The sequence below is a fragment of the Phascolarctos cinereus genome, unplaced genomic scaffold, assembly GCF_003287225.1.
Source record: "Phascolarctos cinereus isolate Bilbo 61053 unplaced genomic scaffold, phaCin_HiC Scaffold_4;HRSCAF=312, whole genome shotgun sequence".
NCBI classification, from domain to species: Eukaryota; Metazoa; Chordata; class Mammalia; order Diprotodontia; family Phascolarctidae; genus Phascolarctos; species Phascolarctos cinereus.
The window spans coordinates 310,808,012-310,831,180 of NW_027555847.1; the positions used below are offsets into that span (position 1 = coordinate 310,808,012).

Sequence of the window (23,169 nt, forward strand, 5' to 3'; positions counted from 1 at the left end):
AATAAATTTCATATCCACTGACATTTTTTCAGAGCCTGATTTCACCAGACATTCTATATTGCAATTACTAGTTAAAATCTTGACTACAGGTAACAGCTTTGGGAATAATCGCATCTTTATATTGCATTCTTTTGGTAGCCTTAAAAATGTTGACATTTTCATTGCCTTAAAAATCCTTTGTATCCTGCTACATGTAATTGGGTACAGATTCATATGATTGTCCTTGTTACCATAGTGACTTTAGAAAATAAAAACAAAACCACCATCACCATTGCAATCAAAAAAAACCTCACACACGACAAACCAGAGAAATTAGGGAGAGTTTTATTGTAGCCCTTGAGAAGACCTTCATTTGTACATTTGCTATGGCTACAGCAACTCTCAGGCTAGAGATTTATTTACGTTTTATTTCTGTCATACCAGCAGACAGAGTAAGGGGCGGGGATGGGGAAAGGGAAAAATCACTTCCTGCCAAACTGGGGGAGAGGGGGTGGCACTTTGATGTCCTGGCCTCTCTCCAGCTTCTTTTCACAATCCACCAGGTAATTGACTCCATCAATGACGATCTGGACAAGCTCAACCTTCAAGAATAAAAAAAGACATATTATTTAATCCCATAAAAGGTGCATGTGCAACACTGATCAATACCATCAAGAGTGGGGTTAAATGAGCACTATATATCTCAGAGCATTTGATTTAACAATGCCCTTTCCCAGGTCTCTACGAGAGTTGGTAGGAAATTTGAGACCTTGAGCACAGAGAGGGGAGACCTTGGCCCCATTGCTCACCAGCCTCCTGTCTGCCTCAAATATATCTCTTGTTGCCTGTCCTCTCCCGTCTGTGTCTCTGTCCAGCCCCCATGTGTCTGCCCCCATGTTTTCTCTGTTATACCAGGCCCCCACGTAGCTGGCCCCAGCCTCTCTGTGTCTTTCACTCCCTCTCTCACATGTCCTTGAATTGTGTGCCCCCCTCCCTCCACTGGCACACAGCCCCCTTCTTGCCTCCCACCTTCCACCCCTCCCTTCCCTAGATCCTTGGGTAAATTTGCACCAGGTAAAAATTGTTTTATATAAAGGTCTGCAGAACTGTTTGCTAATATAAAGAGTGAACTATATGTGTGTGTGTATATATGTGTATATATATACACATATATACACACACATGCACACACATGTGTATATGTATATATGTATGTATACACATGCATATTATATATATACATATATAACTTTAAGATATTATATAAATGCTAGTTACTATTGTGATTATTTATATATTAGATTTCATTATTATATACTAATTTCTTGGGTTATGGCCTTTCTTTGATAGAACTTCAAGAAATTAGTTTCACATAGTTTATGCTTTTTGGAGAAGATGTAAGGATAATAATAAGAGCAACAGACATAAAACATTTTAATGTTTGCAAGGAACTATATATGTATATGTATACATATATGTGAGTATAGATATGTATATTTATATATAAAATCTCTTTTGATCCTTGAAACACCCCTGTGAAGTATATACTATAGACATTATTATTCTCATTTTACAGGTGAAGAAACAGAGACTTTGAGAATTTAAGTGACTATCCCATATCATATAGTTTGTAAGAGTCAGATTGGAAGGATTAAAAACAGGTCTCTCCTGGCTCATGGTCAGGACTCTTTCCACAATCCCATACTAGATTCAGTTAAAGCCTGCTGTGGGGTAACTTAATAGACTTTTTATAACTTCCTTGGATCTCAGTTTCCTTATTAGCAAAAATGTGTGATTTGAAGCAGACGCACTCTAAGGATCCCTCTTACTCTTAGAGTCAATGATTCTGTGGGGCAAGGCAGCACATGCCTGTAACCCCAGCTCCTAGGGAGGCTGAGTCTCCTGGATTTCTGGAGCTCAGGAATTAGGAGCTGTAGTGGGTTAAGCCAATCAGGTGTCTGTACTAAGTTAGACATCAACATGGTGATCCCCAGGCAATGGGGGAGAGAGAGGAGTTGAGAAGAGCTCCAGGTTACCTAACGAGAGGCAAAGGTTGGAAAGGTTGAGAGAGCCCAGGCTGGAAACAGAACTCTGGGCTGATCAGTGGTGGATTGGGCCCTGTACTTCTAGCCTAGGTGAGATATGGATATTAAATATAAGATATTAAAAAATAAAAAACTTTAAAAGTCTATGATTGTATTTTTCCAAGAATAGTAAAGGGTCTCATACTCAGGTTCACAACAAATTCTTCTCCGTACTTACTGAAGAGGGAACTAGAGAAAATGGGATTATGTTGAAACATAAGGGATTTGACTGAGGTATTGTTAAGAATTTCCTAAAAGTGAATGTTTTTAGGTTTTAAACTATATTGCTTTTTTAAAAGTATTTTTAATTTATGGAATAAAACAAGCCTTTCCATAACATAGTACAATTAAAAAGATGATTGTACATGCAACCAAATCTACTATGCACAACTTGCTATTCCATTCAAACATACAACAAAATTATCATGTAAAGTTTCTTTTTTTTCCTTTTTTCTTTCCTCCTTCCTCCCCCCCACCCTAGAGATAGCTATTAGACACAGTAGGTATATATGTAAAGTTATTCTATACATACTTCTATTTATTAGTTCTTGATAGTGTCTTTCTTCATATGTCTTTTATAATTCATTTGTCTATTAATAATAGACAAAAATAACTTATTTGCCCAAAGACATTCTTAAAACAATATTGCTGTTACTGTATAAGCTATATTGCTGATAGAGATTGTGGAATCTTTGCGGAGCAAGAGAGGAAGAAGATTTTATACCAACTACTACTTACAAATAACATACAACTTCATCTCTCTGGGACAGCTTTTGGCCTTGCCTGAAGGCAGATGGATGAACAAAAATGATTACTCATGGCATGAAGACCAAAATATTTCATTTGTTTCCCTTCCTTCAATCTGAGGTAGCATACATGCTCCCTGACTTCATGGTGGTAAATATAGTCATGTCTTCAGCATAATAAATGTCCTTCTGCCAGGGTTTACTAGAATGGCTTGCTAGTTTATATGGGTGAATAATAATTCTACTGAGAATTTCCTTCTTTGTAAATTATCACTTTGCGTTGTGTTTAAGTTTCACGTGATTTTTTTTTCATGTGTCAGAGGAACACCAAACAAAAGGCTGCTTGCTCAACACTTTACCAAAAAATGGTAAATGTGACCTAGAAGGGAAAAGGTATAGCAAAGAGACCTCTAATTTTTATAATCAAGAATGGAATGTTTAATTTATCTCTATACTCTTTTTTTCTCTGAGTTAGTCTTTCAGATAGTTTACTTTAAGTATGAGAGACATAATCACCTCTGATCGACCAATGCGATCTATATTAGAGATATCATACACGTCTGCAACCGCGGCAGTGTCCACACCACCTGTTCCACGCTTCTGTAGTCTAAGATTCTCCAGGATCTTAGAAAAACGGGAATCCTAATCCAACAGATAACAACACATGATTAACTTTATAAGAGTCAAGGCAGATTCGTTCTTGTTGGAATAGTGATTCCAGAAAAAGCTAACAATGAGAGATGCTCCTAGACCTTCTATTTTCCAAGCATCTAGATGTCTCTATATTTAATGTGTTTATCAACTGATTCATTTAAGTCTAGAAGAGACAAATCTCTTTATACCACCTTTCCAAAAAGGCAATGTTGAGTAATAATCATATTTTTATAGTAGGAAGCAATTTTTCATAACCAATGCAGAGTAGTTAATTTATTCACACAAGTAATGAATGAATGAATGAATGAATGAATGAATGAATGAATGAATGAATGAAAAGAATGAGAAAGCAATGAATTTATTAAGCCCTAACTCTGTACCAAGCACTACTTTGAGGGAAACATATATATGAGATTTCAGCTGCGGGTCAGACAGTAGAAATGTCCAATTGTCCATAAGGTACTGTGGCAAAACAGGTGGTAATGGATCTTCTTTAGTGTTATTTCCATTAATAAAAATATATCTATTATTTTATTTGGAATCATCTGGCAGTGCCCAGGGCTTTGGTAGTGAAAACTTTCTTCTCTAGGTCGTCAGTGGTTATGGCTGCTGAGCAGGTGGGGCTTCAGCACACTTCTTCTCAAGAGGTGCCTCTCTAAAGGATGGCTGGAGGGACAGGCTAGAACCATACCCAATGTGGAGACAGGGTGGGAGAGCTGCTTTTCTCTTGGACCTTAGGTTTATCTGCCTGTTTGTGGCCCCTATGTGGAATTAATACTTCTTAAATGGTGGGTCTCGACTCTATGGGGTCATGAAGATTTTGGCAACGGTGAAAGGTTTCTGAATGTGTAATGACCAAAAATTAATTAAAAATCAAATTGAATCTGAGGTGTTTCTGGCAGCACTTGACCTGACCATGTTGCATTGCGCAATTTCATTGCAGCCTTGGTTCTGGGCACAAAGCATGCACTCTTTGCGCTGTACATGCCCTCAGGCCACACGATGCCAAGGAATGCTGCTGAAATGCAAAAAGGGTCGCAAATGGGAAAAAATTTAAGAAGCCCTGGACTGTGGATGATGAGCCCCTTCTCCATAGGGTTTGCTCCTCTGAATGATTATTAGGAATAACTCTAACAGTTATTAAATCTAAGAGATTAGGACATTTTCATACATAGAGAATGTGAGCAACTGCTTACGGGAAAAGAATTTTCTGTAGTTTAATAAACTGAGATGAGGGAGAGGCTGAAGGTAACCGGTTAGAGATGTCACAATTTGAAATTAATGAGGAAATATCCAAACATACCTTAATATCATTGGAAAAACTCAAGATGATACAAATGAATATGATAACAAGTCAAGTGACTGAAAGATAACCTACCAGTGAATATACCACTAAAAAGGATGCATTAGCATCTGTTTTTACATTGTACCCCCTAAGGACCACTGAAATTTTCCATCCAACTTGCAGCTGAAACCTGCTACATATATTGTCTCCTCCTATTAGAATATGAGTTGTTTAGAAGGTATACCCTCTAAATAAAGTTTGAACCTATACTGTTATGCCCATGTCAGAGATGGAGAAATAAAAGTTTTAGAGACTAATGAAACTATTTCTAAATTACTGTCCACTGCAGGCCTTCGCAAAGATAGACCATGTCAGTGACAGATCTCTGACTTAGTCATTCACATACCTTACTGAGCTTTGGGATTCTCACATGGACACCAGCTCGTAATCCAGTTCCAAGATTGGAAGGACAGGTCAGAACATATCCTAGGCGTTCATTCCACATGAACTCCCAGCCTCGACCTTTGATTAATCTTTCCACCTACAAGTAGGAAAATGAACAAATGCAAGGATGCAATATAGTCCATGTTAGGAAAGGTGAGGTTCATTTTTAAGTATCTACCAAAGTGCTGTATAAGGTTGCCCCAGATGATATCAGGAAAAATACATATTAGACTTGGGCTAATTACTGACAAGCTTAATATATATTAACAGTGGGATCCAGCTACCTATAAAAAGTGCTTATTAACCCTAAATGCTGCATTAATGGACTATAATGTCTAGCTCAGTGGCTCTTCACCTTTTTGATGATTTGGAACCCTTTGGCGGTCTAGTGAAACCTATAGACCCCTTCTCAGAATAATGTCTTAAAATGCATAAAATAAAATATATAGAATTATAAAGAAAATCAATTATATTAAATAAAGTTCTTTCTAGAGAGAGAACTCTGTCTCTGTCTCTGTCTCTGTCTCTCTCTGTCTCTCTCTTTCTCTTGTGTGTGTGTGTGTGTGTGTGTGTGTGTGTGTGTGTGTGTGTGTGTGTCTCTGTCTCTCCCTCCCCAGCTAGAATTCCAGGTCTAGCTCAAGTGAAAGAACAAGTCCATTGTACAATATACTGCCCAGCCTACATCTAAAGTATTGTGCTCAGTAGAGGGTATTATGTTTTAAGAAAACTATTGACTAAAATGTGGCTAGAAGAGGGCAACCATGATGGTGAATGGTCTGAAAGCTGTGTAGTATGAAGCTGAAGGATTGAAAGAACTGAGAATGTTTAGCCTGGGAACAGAAGAAAGCTTAGGAAGGGAATATGGTAGCTACTTTCAAACTGTGTGAAGAAAAGAGAGTAGACTTATTCTGTGTTGTTGCAAAGCTCAGACCATGTATCTAAATGTTGAAGTTATAGGGAGATTGATTTTAACTCGATAAACGGAAAAACTTGTAAGAATGAAGTTGCCTCAAAATCTAATGGACTATATCTCTAAATAATGAGCTCCTCATTATCATTTTGCAAAGGCAAAATGATCTTCTCTGATAGGGCTGTTTTAGAAGGGATTTCTTTATTGGGTGGAAGTTTGAACTAGATGACCTCTAAAATCCCTTCAATTCAACCACAATTATGACGCCTTCCACATACAGAGCATTATCCGGGACCCTGAGCAAGACGAAAAGTTTATCTGAGACATAGTACCTAACTTCATGGAGTTTATAGTCTAGTATAAGATTTTATAGTTCTACATTTTTAAACTTAATAACATCAGAATCAGAATGTAAAACTGATTTTTAAAAATCCACTTGGATCAATGGGAGCACAAAAAGTTACTTGTTGGGTCAGTTACTGATTGTATCCCATGATGTCACTTAAGTTGACCTAGCTGAAATGGAAATTAGGAAAAAATCCAGTAGACCATAGGCTCACCGACACTGTCCTCGATTGGGAAGGGAAGTAGTGGTCAGCACTTAAGCTTGGGTTTTCATAAGATCTTCTCTCATTTCCATCTCCTAACTACAAAAGGCTATCACCAACGCTGATAGATGTCCCAGGAGGCGGTCTTACCCTAATAGAATTTGCCTGTCTTGTTTCCTGGATGGAGTTTGCCCAGTCATGCAGATCTCTCCAGTGCCTCCCACAGGCTTCTTAAAAGTATGAAAAGTAAAAAATGTAATATTTTAAAGACTTATTACCTAAAATAACAATATTACCTCTTTTAAGCCACGACAGAATCGCTCAAATACTCTCTTCATATTTCCTCCTTTTTCCATAGAGATTACCCTGGTGTGATCTTCCTCATTAATCCAGATGAGAAAGGTCTTGTCATAATTGTGCCTGATAAGAAGAAGAAATGTAAGACTTGGGTTGTTTTATTTCAAACCTATGAACAATTCCAGTTTTTCTCAGTAAGTTGATTGCTTCCTCTAAACTTCCCCCTTTCCTGGAAGGCCCTAATCTTTCTTGATTATGCCTGCATAAGTAGAACAAAATAATGTTCCCTTGACAGGGTGAAGGATAAGAGCTATTGAATGAAGCCCTTCATGATTTCACTCCTTTGCCCACCAGGAACATCCCTCCCATCTCCTCAGAGCAGGAAGACCATAATTTTATTGGGGCACACCAGTTTGCAGCTGTACTAGAAATGACAGTGAGTATTCTAGCAAATCAAACTAAAGTTTAGTTACTAAACCTTTGTGCTATTAAGAGAATGAGGTGAAAGTAGAAATTTCTGGGAAAAAAATTCTCCCTGAATCTCAGAATGTTCAGCGTACCAAAAAAACCAAAACACACAAAAACAAAAACCCGCAAATTTCACACATTTGTGTTACCTGGTACCTGCTTTGCTTGATGTGGGCTTTGTGCTTTCCTACCTGGGTTCCCTAATTTACAAAGGGCTGGTGACAGACCAGGGTGAATGTATCAAATTAGACACTTAAGGAAGAAAACTGGCAGTTGGCCAAGATAAAAATAGTTGTAAGTCTGGTAGCCACTTCTTTCAGAGTGAGCTTTATCAGAGCTTTTTGCTTCACTTTAGGGCAAACTTATTGGTAGTAATCTGAACGTTCTCCATTGCTTTTCATTGTTGCTTAGATACATTCCATGAAAATGACTCAAAGGGAGTAAAGTGCCATAAAGTAGGTGCTTCCACACCTGGAAAACCAATTTTTTTGCCTCAATTTTTGCAGCAATGTTTCTCATGCAGAATACATGCAAACCAGTTCGAATTCCTTCACTTCATGGAACTATCACAATACTTACCAACGCACATCAAAATCTGTTTTCTCAATTTAGCTGAAGCTGAGCATGCCATAAACTGCAGAGCACAACAGTTGCAAGGTTAGGATAAACCAGGTGATCTATTAAAAGATCCTTCACACATAAAGCACATGTATTTAATATAGTATGTGCCGTACCAGATTCCCCTGGCATCTGGCCAGTCTCGGGCCATCCCTGCACATGTTAGCAATGGAGATACTGGCTTATCGAATAGAAAGTGATCCTGCAAGCCAAAATGTACACGAGAGAGAGAGTGTTGAGAATAAGCAGGGCATAAAATGCTATTTCCTTCCAATTTCTCAAATCTGAAAGATGAAAGATTCATCACTAGTTCATCTTCCTCCTTCCACCCTCTAAATGTGTTCTCAGAATCTCGGTCCTCGGCCTCCTCCTTTTTCTCTATTTTCCCTTGGCAATCTCATTCACTCCCATAGCTTCCTCCATCACTTCTATGCAGATGACTTCCAAGTCTATTCATCCAGGCCAAAGGTTCCCAAATTATTTGGCCTACCACCCCCTTTTCTAAAAAGAAAAATTACCACCCCCTGGAAATCTTTAACCCTTTAATGGGTTTTTTTAATTGCATCATTTCAAAAAATATAAAATATATTTTTTGAAATGATGCACCTTAAATGTAATAATTTATTGTAAATTTGTTTTTTTCACATTGAAATTTTGATGATGCAATACTGCATCATGTAACTATATAGTATCATATTGTAAACAAGTAACATGCACATATTCCTGCCAATACATGCTGAACTTCCCAACAATGTGCAACACAGTAACCTGCCAACACTTGCTTGTTAAAACCTGTTGGCAGACCTGACCACTGACTGGTTATAACTTGCATTTTGTGTGTTTATTTGGAAAATAATGTAATCATTATGACTTTAACTGTGTTACACAACAGATGAAACATATACAAACAGTTTTTCAAAATTTTCTTATCTTCTCCTCTTTCCTTATACTTCCACTGCCCTCCTATTTTTATTCAATGCCCCCAATTGCACCCAAGGCCATTACTGTCCCCTTCCCCCCTACCTACCACCCTGATGGTTCCAGCTTCCCCCGTGGGGCAGTACTGCCCACTTTGGGAACCAGACTAATCTCTTTTCAGATCTTTTCCCCAATTTCCAGCTGCCTAATGAACATCTGGCCCAAATGTCCTTTGGATAACTCAAACTCAACATGTGTAAAACTAATTCCATCTTCCCTATTCTTGTTTCCTTATAGTCACCTAGCCTCCAAGCCCTGAAGCTATCTTTTACTCTTTCTTCTTCCTCATTCTCTATGATCAATTAGTTGCCAGTTGTCCATTTTGCCCCCATGACATCTCTTATACCCATCTCCTACCAACAGCCAAGCTCAGGCTATTATTGCTTGCATGGACTATTGTAGTAACCTCCTAACTACCTCCAGTCTCTCTCTAATCATTCTGCACACAGCTGCCAAAATAATCCTCTATGCACACAGGTCTGACCTATGTCATTCCCTTACTTAACTTTCATCTCACATAAACTCCAATATGGTCCTACGTTTGTACAGTCCCATAAGCTACTCATGCCTAACATTCTTTCCTTCTAGGTCTCTACCTATTGAAATCTTTCTCTTTCTCCAAAGTCATGTCATTTTCTCCAAGAAGCTTTTCCTATCTCCCCACACTGTCTCCCCAACCCAGTTGAAATTTTTCTCTCCCTCCTCAGATTTTCTTATGGGACTTTGACTAGAATTTTTTCATCTTTTTGGGGGGGATGGTTTCATGAAAGCCTTTATTAACTTGAGGAAGCAGTTGCACGTTCTCATCCTGGCCTGGCCCCTGCTGAATGATTAAATTGTTCATGTGAGCTCCAATTGGCTATGTTTCATATATGTCCAGATCAGAGCAATGAACATACCTTTCCTTGCTCTTTCTAGGGTGGTGGGGCAGGAAGTTGGGAGAGGGGGAGAGTTCTTGGTGAGGGAAGAAAGAGTAGGGGGAATTCTAAAGGGAAACATCTCCTTACAAGGCACAAGCAGGTACTGGAACAAGATCCTTTATTGTCAGAAAAGAATGTTTCAGAAGATCCTGTAACTGCTGGGGGCAGAATGGAGTACTCTAAATGCCAGAGATGAACCCCACACTGAACAACTGTCTTCTTTCCCAGGGAAACTGCCTGATGTCTGTGGTGTGCAATCTCTGTGGTGCTTATCTATTATTGCTGCTCCAGCCCTTGTTAGGTACATGCCAATCCTTTCCAGGAATTTTTCATTTCTCAACTTAAGGTCATGATCCTGAAATCCAAACCCCAATTAAAAAAACAAAAACCTTAATACCTTGAGCTGCTGGTCTCCAGAGTGGGGGTTGGGGCTTCCTAGTGGCCATGACCTTACCCCAAGAGGCCTGACCCACAATAAACAATTATTTAGAGGGTGAGAAGACGAGTCACATCCAACCTTTCTCATTCCCATTCCCAAGCCCCAATCATGGGGCTTGTCTCCAATACAGCTTCACTATCCTTACCCCCTAACTCACCCCTGCCACAGTGGAATGTCCTAAGCTCTCCCTTTCTGAGCCTCACAGCAACTGCTCAGAGCACTTCTAATCTAACCCCTATAAGGCACCCTCAGCAGCAACTATGCAGGTACCATTGGAAAATTCCAGTACCTCTCCCCAGCGTACCCACATCCTTGCTTCACAGATCACCTTGTTGATCTGGTAGAAGCCCCTTGAAGAATGGGCCAGTGATCAGAGAATAAGAGCCCTGCCCCACTCATTTTCATTTTGTTTGGGTCAAAGGGTAATCAGATATGGCTGGATTGTGACAGACTTCAGAATCTCATGATGCCATCTTTCATCCCAAACCTAACCCTCACCAAACCTCACTATCAGTATCAAAAGCACTACCACCCTTCTAGCCACCCAGGTTCACAACTTCAGCATCACCTTTGACTCATTTTCCCTCACTCCACACAGTTGCCAAATCTCATTATCTCTTGTATCTGTCCCTTTCTCTTTATCCACACAGTCACCCCCACCACCCTAGTTCCTGCTCTAATTTCCTTTCTGCTGGAGTTTTACAATGGCCTTTGGAAATGGTCTCTTTGCCTCAAATCTCCCTCCTCTCCAATCCTTCCTCCAAATTCTCCTCAAACACAGGTCTGCTCATGTCACTCCACTTCTCACTAAACTTCAGTGGCTTCTTACTGAATAACTGTCAGTTCACATAGTATTTTACTTTTATCTCCTTTCAAAATTTCTATTTTTGTGTAGAAATTTTATAATATACAGACTTATTATGATAGCAATTTATAAATATACATTTATTGGGAGGATATTTCAAAAATGTTTTATTGCTAAGGGTGCATAATCCAAAATTTTGAAGACTGCTTCCTTGAGCCCCTATTGGTCATTAAGATCTTGTCATTAATCAGTTTCCTCCGCTAAAGTCCAACTCCAATGCCTCATCACAACAGAGAGGTGATCCTGGGCTCTCCAAAGTGGTCATGCAGAAAATAACTTTGTCAGGTCCTGTCAAGCTAAAAAGGTTGTGAGTAGAAGCTTGGTGATAGTCTGTATGTCTGCTGTCAAGACCAGCTGACATTTGGAGAGGGTCCTCACCAAATGGTTCATGTCAGAACGAGTTTTTCAACCACACATCTCACGAAGACTGGCTGAAAAGATAATGCAGAGTTACAATCTGCATAGGCAAAAGGAATACATACCCTCATTGGCCAAATCACGAATCCTCGAAGGATACTTGTCCATAATACATTTTCATCTCTTGGCAGTTGGAATGTAAAACCATATCTTTACTCCTTTCCCTAAACTCAACATACTTAAGATTTATGAGAAATACTTAAGTGTTCAGAGTCTTTATTTTATTTTTATTCTGAGAACAAAGCAGTGGTAATTCTGCCTTCTCATTATCTCTCTCTGGGGTGCACTGGCAACCTCCCTCAGTTTTGGACAGGGCTATCTGGGTACCGGAAAAGCTACAGGAAGGAGAGATAGTGAATTACAATGATATCAAATGTATAAAATCGTCACCTCCTACACCCCTACCCTGGGTTACTCACATCAATGAGCTGTTGCTGTTCCTGCTCAGTCATTTCAGTCAACTTGTAATATTTCCCAGCCAGGTCTCCCTTGAGCCCTTCCAGGGCAGTGATAGCGACACTTTCCACCTCTCTCCTCTCTGCCCGGGAGCAGGCTGGAGGCAGGCTAAGTCCACGGATACTACGTCCTGTGCGGACTCGAGATGACAGAACATAGTGCTCATCAAACTGCCCCTGGGTGATCTAAACAGAAGAAATGCAATGTCTCCCACACACCCTTAGTTCACAGACCTCAGAGGGCTCAGTACAGTCTTATGTTAGATTTTCCCTTTCTGCCCCTACTTCCCATCCAAAGGGTGCAGCTGTTGTTTGGCTCAACTGTACACTCTTCCCATGAATCAAAGGTCACAGCCAGCATCCTTTGGGTACCATAACATTGGATTGTTAGATCGATTTGATGAATGAGTTTGTTCAAAAACTCTTAGAATACTAGCACACTGGGACAGCCTTAGAGGTGTGGGTGGTGCATTTGTGACAAACATACAAGTACTTTAAACTTCAACGAACCTGAGATTTTGTCAACATGAGCACTTCCTCAACTAACAGAGATGATGACTCATTCACTTATCTCATTTTCAGTGATTTTTGGCCATGTCCTTCTGTGAATACTCCACAAGGGGTCCACTCAACATACTAAGGGCCTTTTAGTTCTTCTAATATTATGTGGATCACATTGGATCATATGGATTGACTGAGACAGCTAGGTGGGACAGTGGATAGAGCCCTTGGCAGAAGACCTGAATTCAAATCCAGTCTCAAACATTTTCTGGGTGATGAACCTGGAAAAGTCACTTAACTTCTGTTTGCCTCAGTTTCCTCAACTGTAAAATGGGAATAATAACAGCACCTACTTGAAGGATTGTTGTGAGGATCAAATGACTTCTCTGCAAAGCACTTAGGATGATGCCTGGCACTCAGTAGGCACCAGATAAATGCTTATTCCCTCTCCCACCTCCTCACTTTTGCCACATGACCAACCCACATTCTTTCCCATCATCCTTCTCTTTGATTACTTCTTTGGTCAGTCAGATGGCATTTATCAACAGTTACTATGTGCCAGATACTGTGCTAAGCAATAAAGATACAAAAATAGGCTCAAAATGCTTTAAACAATAGATAGGAAATTAACAGAAATTATTAGGACTAGTAAAGCTTTTGTAAATAGTTTTATAAAAGGTTTAGATAAATTGACTAATACATGAGAAAAATAAAGCTATAGCCTAAGTATAAGCACATTATATTTATATATAAAATAAATATATTCCTAAATAAATGTATCCTAAATATGAATGTTTGGAATCCACGTCCATAGAGCTTTATCATTTGAAACTGTTTTCAAGTACATCTTCTTTGAGCCTCACAACCACTCTGGGAGGTAGATGGGGCATTTATTATTTCCCCCATTTTACAGATAAAAGCACTAAAGTCAAAAGAGGTAATGATAATTATACAATTTTATACAGTGCTTTAAGATTTGCAAAGTGTGTTAATGTATTATCTGATTTGAACCTCACAATGATCCTGAGATTAATTATCCCTGTTTTATAAAGGGGAAAACTGTGACTCAAGGAAGTTAAGGACTTGTCCTAAGTCTCACAGCTGGCAAATATCTGAAGCAGGATTTACACCTAGATCTCAGCTCCAAACCCATCCAGTACCTTACCCATGAGGCCATGCTTGTAACTGGGCCAGGAATACATAACAAGGAAGTAGCAGAAGCAAGGACTTACACAATCTTCTCCATGTTAATCTCATGCTTTTTCTCTGATACCATAGCCTCAAGGAGGACCTACAAACATGTTCCTTGGTGCCACTCTCTGAGATAGGAAAGGGGGTTGCCTTCCTTTGTATCTCCACTACTTAGCACACTGCCTGGCACATAGTAAGCACTTAAATGCTCGTTGATTGATTGACAGCTTGAATGGAACATGGGCTCAGGCTTGATCCAGGCCCATTAAATGGCATTAAAGTCTAGGGGTTTTTGTATCTCTTCAGGTCCCTCTGTAAGAATATGCATGATAAAAAACAAAACAACCAACCTCCCAAAAAAGCCTTCAACTCAACTCTGCTACATTGTGGGAAAGTGAACCATGGAGGCAGGTGCTGGGCTGGACATACCTTGGATGCATCCAGGTCAGTGTGGTGCTTCATCACTGTTGGGTCATAGCCATTGTGCCTTAGCTTAATGACTGGGTCAAAAAGCTCTGCAAAAACCTGTAGAGGGGAAAATATATCAGCTGAACAATCATTTTTCCTTTCTCCTTTTACCCAGAGGCTGATATAAGCTAAAGCCTCCACTTATGAAGGTCCCTTTCCTCCCTTGAATTCCTAGGCTATCGATGTTGTTTGTCCTTCACTCTTGAAGACAACGAATGATATCAGGAAGGTTTTACCATGACTTGCAAGTGAATTGGATTTAAGTGAGGCAGGGCTATGCAAACTCACCAGCCTCACTCTCTCCTCTGCAGCAAGATATAGATCAGGACAACTGGAGATGCCCCTGGATGCAATGGGAGACTTTGGCCTTTTTAAACTAAGGTCTTTCGCAGGTCTCAGTTTGTCTGAGGCAATGCCCATTCAGTAATTAAGGCTAAGTAAGAAATGAGGCAAAAAATGGCCTCTTTTATATAGTTAAAAAAAATAATAATCATCAATCTGGGAGGGGAAGACCCTCAGGGTTTCTGGCCAAAACAGAAACAACTGCTATTTACACTTACTCTGAGCCATCAAAACCCAATGACCAAGTGAGGCTTGGGCTGGGACTTACTGTTGGCCAAACAGGGGAAGCCAGAGTGATTTGGGTTTAAGGCATGGTCCTTAAAAAAACAAAAACAAAAACAAAGAAAAGAAAAGAAATCTAGCCTTAGACCCCAAGATATCTTTTGAGATTTCGGTAATCAAAATTTATATTCTTTTGGGCACAGTACCCTCACTAAGGGTATGATTCCCTATGTGGACAGAGGAAGCTGGGGAAAGGAGGACAGGAAGAAGGAAGGGAGGAGGGAAGGAGGCAAGGAGGGAAAGAAGGGAGCAAGGAAGGAAGGAAGGAAGGAAGGAAGAAAGGAAGGAAAGAAGGAAGGAAGAGCTATTGATAGAAAGAAAATAGATGGTGGTTTTCTTTTCTAGGAAGAGTCATCTACATTTGCCTACACCACCTCACCACACATTTATTTCTTAGGTCCCTACAGTCCAGTTTTTGTTCTCGTAAAGGGTCACCAATGAGGTTCTGATCAACAAATCCAATGACCTATATTCAGTCTTCACTCTCCTTAACCTCTTTGCATCATTTAACACTGTTGGCCACCTCCTCTTTCTTGATAGTTTCTCTTCTTATAACTTTCATGACCCTATATTGTCATGGTTCTTCCATTTTCCTCATGACTCCATTTCTCATCACTCATTAGCATAGCTATCTCCCAAGGTTCTCTCCTGCCCCCTTCTTTTCATTCCTTTTCTCTTCCTCTCCCATGACTTTAGTAAAAATCTCAGAAAATTACTCCCCAGTCTCTATAACCACTATCTTACTCATCTTTGAGATCTAGTTCTCCATTTCCGATCATCTAGTGGATAGCTGTACCTGGAAGTCCCTCCAGAATCTTAAATTCATCATATTAAATACTGAACATAGTCTTTCTCCTTGAACCTTTTTCTTTCCCTAACTCTTCTACTTCTGGTAATGACACCATCATTCTTTTATTTCCTCAACCTCAATGCCTCAGGATCAATTGACTCTTCTCTCTCAGCCTTCTCATCTCCCACCCATCAAAACCTTGGACTCTGACCCTGGGTCCCCCAGTTCTGAGAGATACCTTATCTTGCTGAGGCCAGGCTGTCCTCACCAATCACTTCCCAATCATCTCCAAATCATGCCAGCATCCCCTTTTCTCTCCATTACCCCTTCACATGTTGTCTTCTCTCATTAGAATGTAAGTTCCTTGAGGGCAAGGACTGTCTTGCTGTTTATATTTATATCTCCTATGCTTAGTATAGCACTTGTCACATAGCAAGCATTTTAATAATGATCTATCTATTGCAGTCAGCAAATATTATTAAGCACAAACTATGTGCCAGGCACTGTGCTAAGTGCCAGGAATACAAAAAGAGGCAAAGGACAGTCCCTACCCACTAGAAGTTTACAATCTAATTCATTCTCTCCCTCTCTCTCTCTCTCTCTCTCTCTCTCTCTCTCTCTCTGCTTCACTCCTATACAATCAGTTGATTGTCAGTTCTTTCATATTATCTCTTCTATCCATCCCTTAACTTCCAATTCCTACTACAATCATCTTAGTTCAAGCCTTATCATATCTCACCTGGACTAATATAATTAGCCTTCCTGACCCAAGTCTATCTCTTTTGCAATCACTTCACACCCAAATAATCTTCCTAATATAACACTCTGGTCATTTTACTCTTTTCCTTGAAAACCTTCAGTGTCTCAAACACTGCCTACAAAACAAAGTTTAAAGTCCTTATTCTGGCATTCAGGGAGTTCAATAATCTTTATTCACAAACACTTTCTAATCTTATTTCATACTATTCCTTTTTCACATGGCTATTTCCAGCCAAGTTGGACTACTCAAGGTCCCTATCCTTGTTCTGTTCTTTCTAGTCACTAGGTCTTTGCTCACACTATCCCTTAACGTCTAGAATGGACTCCACTGTCTTCCCCACTTCCATTCCTTAGAATCCCTCATTTTCTTCAAGGCCCAAATCAGGTACCATTTCCTCCATGAAGCATTCTCTGGTTATCCTGCTAAAAGTGATCTATTCCTCCTCAGATATCTCATTAACACTTTGTCTGAGCCTCTCCTTTTCACTGTTCACATTCTGACTTATGCTACAGTTTTTGCATACATTTTTATGTCCCTTATTAGATTGTGAGCTCCTTGGGGGATAGGTCTCTGTCTTATTTCATTTTTATATCTCTAGGGCCCAGACAGATGCCAAATAAATGTTAGCTGAATTGAATTGACCAAATCACACAACTTAGCCATGGAATATATTTCTCAGCAGGAGGAATGTTGTTCTTTTTTCAGCAAATGAAATATAAACCATGGGAACTGTAGATTACATCTTCCAGAATATGGTTGTGCACAGCTCATCCCTTTGAAAAGTAAATGGCAACTAGAATTATCTGCCCAAATCATCCTAAGGCCCCTCCCTGGTGCTGTGGGATCCAAATGCACCCTTCTAATCTGCCTTCAAGTAGAATGACAGCTGAGCCCTTAGCAGCCCCTCAAGGCGAGAAACCAAGAGCTTTACCTCATAAGACTCCTCATCGCCAGCCACCATGCCTACAGTTTTGATGAAGGGATGGCCAGGGTTGTCCACACCAGTCTGGATACACTGGTCCAGGGTGTAGCCGTTGGGCGTCATCTTGTCCCGGAGCTTAGCATAGATGGCTGGGGTGAGACACTCAGCCATGCAGTTGTTATGCTTGCGAAGATCAGGATAGTCAGCGCTATAGAAAGAGGAAGATACAAGAGTTCAGTGGGGATGCGTTTGGGCAACCATTTCCCGGCTTGGGAAACTCACAAACAAGAATAGAGTTAGGGAAGGGGGTGGGGAGCAGTGGGAGGGTGGCAGGGGAGAGGTACTGGGAGATGGAATAAGCTTTTACCCATTACCCATTTTCCTACTACGCATCAGAAACAGCATCCACAGAAAATAAGGGGAATATTTGGCCACTCAAGGAAAAAAATTGAATTCGGGAGCCAAAGTTAAAAACATAAGTAGCTGAAATGTACTATTTATCATGGAAAGAAAGTGGTGGTTCTGCTTGAGGAAACCCATTGTTGTGAGCTGGCTGCCATAGCCCTCAAGATATGGCTAATAAAGAAAAAACGGAGAGGACAGAACAAAAAAAAAGAGAAATAAAAATTAAATTAACACTATAGGCCATTTTTAAATTTTGTCTTTAAAAAATGTTAAAGTTCCAGCAATAATAGCTAGAACATTGTATAAAATATATTGCATGTGTGATCTCATTTGATCACCAACCAACGCTGTGAGATATATATGTATATGTATATATATGCATAAACACATATACCTATACATACATATATGTACATATACACATATACCCACACATATGTACGGATACATATATACCTACACATACATATATGTGCATATACATATATATGCATATACACATATACCTATACATATATGCATATACATCTACACATACACATACATATGTGTGTGCATATACATATATACCTACACATATACATATGTATATACATATTTCAGGGCAGTGATAGCCTGATGGAATTTGGTCCCAAGTTGCCTGAGTTTTGATCCAGGAATAATTGTACTTATAACATCCTGAGAGGCAGTGTGGTACAGTAGGAAGACCACAAGCTCTAAAGTCAAAACACCCAGGTTCTGGTCTTACTTATGACACTCCCTGTGTGACTTTGGTTAATTCATTTAACATCTTTGGGCCTTGTTTTTTTGATTTATAAAATGAAGGCTTTAGACTTGATTGGCCTCTGTGATACCTTCTAATTATCTAATAATAGCATTAATAAAGATAATGATGATAATACCAAATGATAATAGTATTTATAAAATTATTAAACAATTAAATTGTTAATTTATTAATTTTTTAAATTATTACATAATAATTTTTGCTATAGTGCTTTGAGGCTTGCACATCATTTGATACATATTATCTCATTTGATCCTCACAACAGCCCTAGGGGCTATATCATTCCCATTTTATAGATGAGGAAACTGAGACAGGCAGAGGTTAATGACTTGCTCAGGACTATACAGTTAGAAAGTGTTTGCAACTTCCACCTAATTTTACTTCTGTTCTCTTGGTTTAGCCCAGGTAAAAAAAAAACCAATAACCCACAAAACTAGAAACTAAAAAACCCAGTGCCAAGGTTCTGTGATATGCCTGTAAAAAAAAAAAAAGACTGTCTGGCATAACTGCTTCTTGTCTGCAGCATACTCTAATATTGAGATTTATAATCTAACTAGATTATGCATGACAGCCTTAACGTTTAAGTAAAGGTGCTTAAAGACGGCATTCACATCCTGCTTCAGTTTTCTCTTCCTTCAAGTTTGCCCTATTTCAAGTTTGCCCGCCATTTTGCTTCCCTCCTCTGTATGTCCTCGTTTGTCCATGTGGCCTCCAGAACCAAGCACAATGCTTCCTATGTGGCCTGACCAGAACCTGCTACAGTGGGGCTTGTCCCTTCATTTTGGACCCCGTACTTCTGTTAGTGAAGCCTGACGGTTTGGGGGCTTTTGGCTGCCATGTCACATTATTAACTCAGTTGATCTTTCAGTACACTAAAAGCTCCAAATTCTTTTCACAGGAACAGTTTTCTAGTAGCAGTATCCTCATCGTGTACCCATACAATTGATTTTTTGAGCTCAAATCTGACATTACATTTGCCCCTGTTAAAAAAATCATCTTTTTACATTCCAGCCCATTGAAATCTCTTTGGATCCTAATTCAGTCACCCAGTGTATCTGTCATCTGTCCCTCCTACCCTCACATAATCTGTACACTGGATAAGCTGTGACTTTACACAAATTATTCACAAGAAATGTCGAAGAGAACAAGAGCAAGTAGTGATCTGTGGGGCCCTTCACTAGAAGCCACCCTCCTTAAGCCCACTAGTCTAGTTGTCATCATCATCATCATCATCATCATCAGTGCTTTACATTATCCCATTTGAGCCTCACACCAACTCTGGGAGGTAGGTACTATTCATATGCCCATTCTACAGGTGATATTTTATCATATGATGAAATTTCATTTTAGACTGAGGCAGACAGAGGTCTGTCATACAGCGAGGATGTATGTGAAGCCTATTTTGAACTCAGGTCTACCTGATTACTCCAGACCCAGTGCTCTATCCACTGCGCTACCTAGCAGCCCAAACCTTATCTAGCCCATATCTCTCCATCTGGTTATTTTGGGAGAGACTCAGTGCAATGCTTTGTTGAAATCAGGCAGACTATTTCTCTAGTGTTGCCCTGACTCATCTTTAAGTATTGGAAGAATTCTCACATGGAAAAGGGTGTTGAAGGTAGCTAGCTCTGAGCTGACCTGGCCTTGACCCCAGAATCACGGAACTGCCTGAGGAAGCTCTGAGCTGGTCCAAACCAAATACAAAATACAAAAACCTGGAGCCCACTGCTCTGACCAGATGTTACCACTCCTCAGCCTCCTTAGACTTCAGTTGTTTTGTAAAACAATTTAACTCTCAACTGTTGCTGCCCCTCTCAATCACACATCCCTGTTGAAGTGTATTAAAACCCTGCCCCGTTACCCCTTTGCCCCTTGTGGGCACTCCTGCTCTCTGGTGTTCTATGGTGTTCCGAATTGCAATTCCCTTGCCTCATTTAAAGAGCCTTCTTGTTGTTATTTTGGTACTTCTCTTTATTTCAGGTTGACAAGGGATTGAATTTGTTCTGCTTGCTTGCTGAGGACAGGACAAGGAACAGTGGGTAAAAGCTGAAAAGAGGCATATTTAGGCTTGATGTAAGGAAACTGCCCCAACCCCCCAAAATTAGAATTGTACAGAAGTGGAATGAGCTGCCTTGAGATAATACCTCCTCATTGGACATCTTTAAGTGAAGGCTAGATTACCACTTGTTGTATATTCATCAATCAATAAGCATTAATTAAGAACCTACTCTCTGCTGCGCACTATGCTAAGTGCTGGAGACACAAAGGCAAAAGTAAAACAGTTCCTGCCTTTGAATTTACAGTCTAGTAGGATCTATATTTCAGAGGATATTTTTCAGGTAGATGGATTAGACTAAAAAGGGTCTTCTTAAACTTCTTTGTGTCTTGCACCCCTTCGGCAATATGGTGAATCCCATGGACCCCTTCTCAGAATAATGTTAAATACATAAAACAAAATACATAAGATTACAAAGGAAACAAATTATATTGAAATGCACTTATTGATTTTTTTTTTAAGTGCATAGCCACCAGGTTAAAAACACAGAGCTGGGTTGTGTATTGAAGTCTCTTCCAACTTTGAAAGGCTATGATTTTGTGATATCCTTGTCAAAAAAAGATTGTTTGGCATGGCTGCTTCCCATCTTTAATGTACTCCAATCTGGAGATTTATAATCTGACTAGATTATATACTTAGAGTACAGAGAGCACGTGTTTAAGTTTCTTTGTATCCTCCGTGAGACTGGCTGGGAGTGCCTTCCAAGCAGTAGGCAAAACTGCGGATTCTCATTCTTGTAAAACACCCTCCCCACCCCTTCCCCAGATTTCTGGCATTGAAGAAGTGAGTCACTGACTCTCACCTAGAGTTATTTTAAGGCGGGGGACTTACCTTGCAGGAAAGAGCCGGATCCTTTCCTGAGCATGAGCGCTCACACTCTGCTGATTCAGCAAGTAGCCACCCGTTAAGGCACCAGCGCCAACAGTAGCCAAGAGGAGGGAGGCACTTCGGCCAGTTAGAAACCGAGAGAAGGCACTGGCCATCCTTCTTCTTGGGAGGTTGCCTGGAAAGAAAAAAAGCATGGTTAGATACGTGGCACTAGATGACCTTCATTGCTAAACAGAAGCAAATGGTAAGCTGTTACAGAGTTCACTTTTCTTATACGTTATAGGGGAAGATTCCAACAAAGGCCTTTGGGGCACAACTTTAGAGTCTCCAACTATTCAGCCGTGCCAGAGAGAGGCTATGATATCACACATTAAAAAACCAGCAATCACGTTGGGTCTCGCTTGGGTGCTGATGTCTAAAAACAATTCTCCCAATCTTGGAGACAACAGGAATTAATGAAACCTAGAAAGATAAATGAGTGAGCTCTTGAAGTTACTAACTACTTGTAATGAACAGCACATAGATATAAATGAGTGTGCTTTGTTAAAAAAAAAGAGACACTGGGGTTTTTTCTCTGCACGTTGTGGTAATAAGTGAAATGTTTAGCCTCTTAGAGGTATACATTAACTTTTCACACCATTGGCCGGAAGCAAGAAACTTATCTCTTTCTCTGAGACTATGCCTCTCTATGCGTGACCCAATGATGTCGTCAAGATCCCTCCATGGCTTCATGAAAAGGTGCTGTAGTACAGTGGGAAAAAAAATGGGCTCTGCAGTTCCAGGATCCAAATTCAAATCCCACCTCTGATGCTTATTACTTGTATAATGTTGAACAATACACTTAACTGGGTCTCCATTTTCTCTACTGAAAAATGAAAGTGACTGGACTAGATCCCCAACGTTGCTGCCAGGTCTGTGTTCATGAACCTATAACATATCAACATCATTTTCTATAGGTTTATACACATTGAAAAAGAAAGTAGCTGTTCTTCCTTCACAAATACATAGTTGTGTGACCTTAGGGATGCTTGCACCTCTCAGTCAGTCAGCAAGTATTTATCAAACACCTACTGTTTGCTAGTCACTGAACTAAGTCCCAGTTCCCACCTCTCTAAAATAAGGGGGTTGCACTGGGAGATTTGGAGCTGCTTTTTAAATCAAGTTTTATAATTCAGAAATTCCCATCTTACCAGGAAATTTGTCCTTACATCTAGTAAGATGTTGAATTGGTAACTTGATGGTTTCAAGTGGCTGTGCCCTATAGCCCTAATGACTTATTTCTCACTCTTGGATACTGTGACCACCCTAGTGCAGGCCTTCATCACCTCACAGCTGTCTACTGATTGGTTTCCCAGCCTCAAGACTCTTCCCATTTCAGTCCATCCTCCACTCAGCTGTCAAATTGATCTCAAAACTCATGTTTTAAATACTTATTAATGCCCATTTATGAGTTTTTTGTATTTAAATCATTCTTTTTGTGGTGAGGAAACAAGTAGCTGTCCTATACCTGACATCTAGTACTTTCTTTGTATGGTAAGTGCCATTCTAGAATGGACCATATAAATCCTTCTTGAATAAAAGTATTCTTCAGTCATACTTAACCTTCATTTTAGAGATTTTTCCTAGAACTCTAGGATGGGGGGAAAATGAGCCAGAGAGTGCAAGAAATACCATTTCCCCTCTTTCTGGGGTCAGAGTCCCCAAGAAGTGAGTTCATTCTGGAGTGAGTCCAG

The 23,169-nt window shown here is 39.9% G+C and overlaps 1 protein-coding gene across 1 annotated transcript in view; it reads right to left on the minus strand.

Moving 5' to 3' along the window:
- Positions 1–308: 308 nt before the first annotated feature.
- CKMT2 (creatine kinase, mitochondrial 2) overlaps positions 309–23,169 on the minus strand; it is a 51,793-nt gene continuing 28,932 nt past the window's right edge. Inside the window, exons 2-10 of the mRNA XM_021007692.2 lie at positions 21,440–21,611; positions 17,373–17,571; positions 14,229–14,324; positions 12,072–12,293; positions 8,150–8,235; positions 6,947–7,070; positions 5,155–5,289; positions 3,326–3,451; positions 309–581 (exon numbers count right to left, since the gene is read on the minus strand). Coding sequence (XP_020863351.1) covers positions 462–581; positions 3,326–3,451; positions 5,155–5,289; positions 6,947–7,070; positions 8,150–8,235; positions 12,072–12,293; positions 14,229–14,324; positions 17,373–17,571; positions 21,440–21,591 — 1,260 coding nt within the window. The 5' untranslated portion in view covers positions 21,592–21,611 and the 3' untranslated portion in view covers positions 309–461. The remainder of the gene's footprint in view (positions 582–3,325; positions 3,452–5,154; positions 5,290–6,946; positions 7,071–8,149; positions 8,236–12,071; positions 12,294–14,228; positions 14,325–17,372; positions 17,572–21,439; positions 21,612–23,169) is intronic.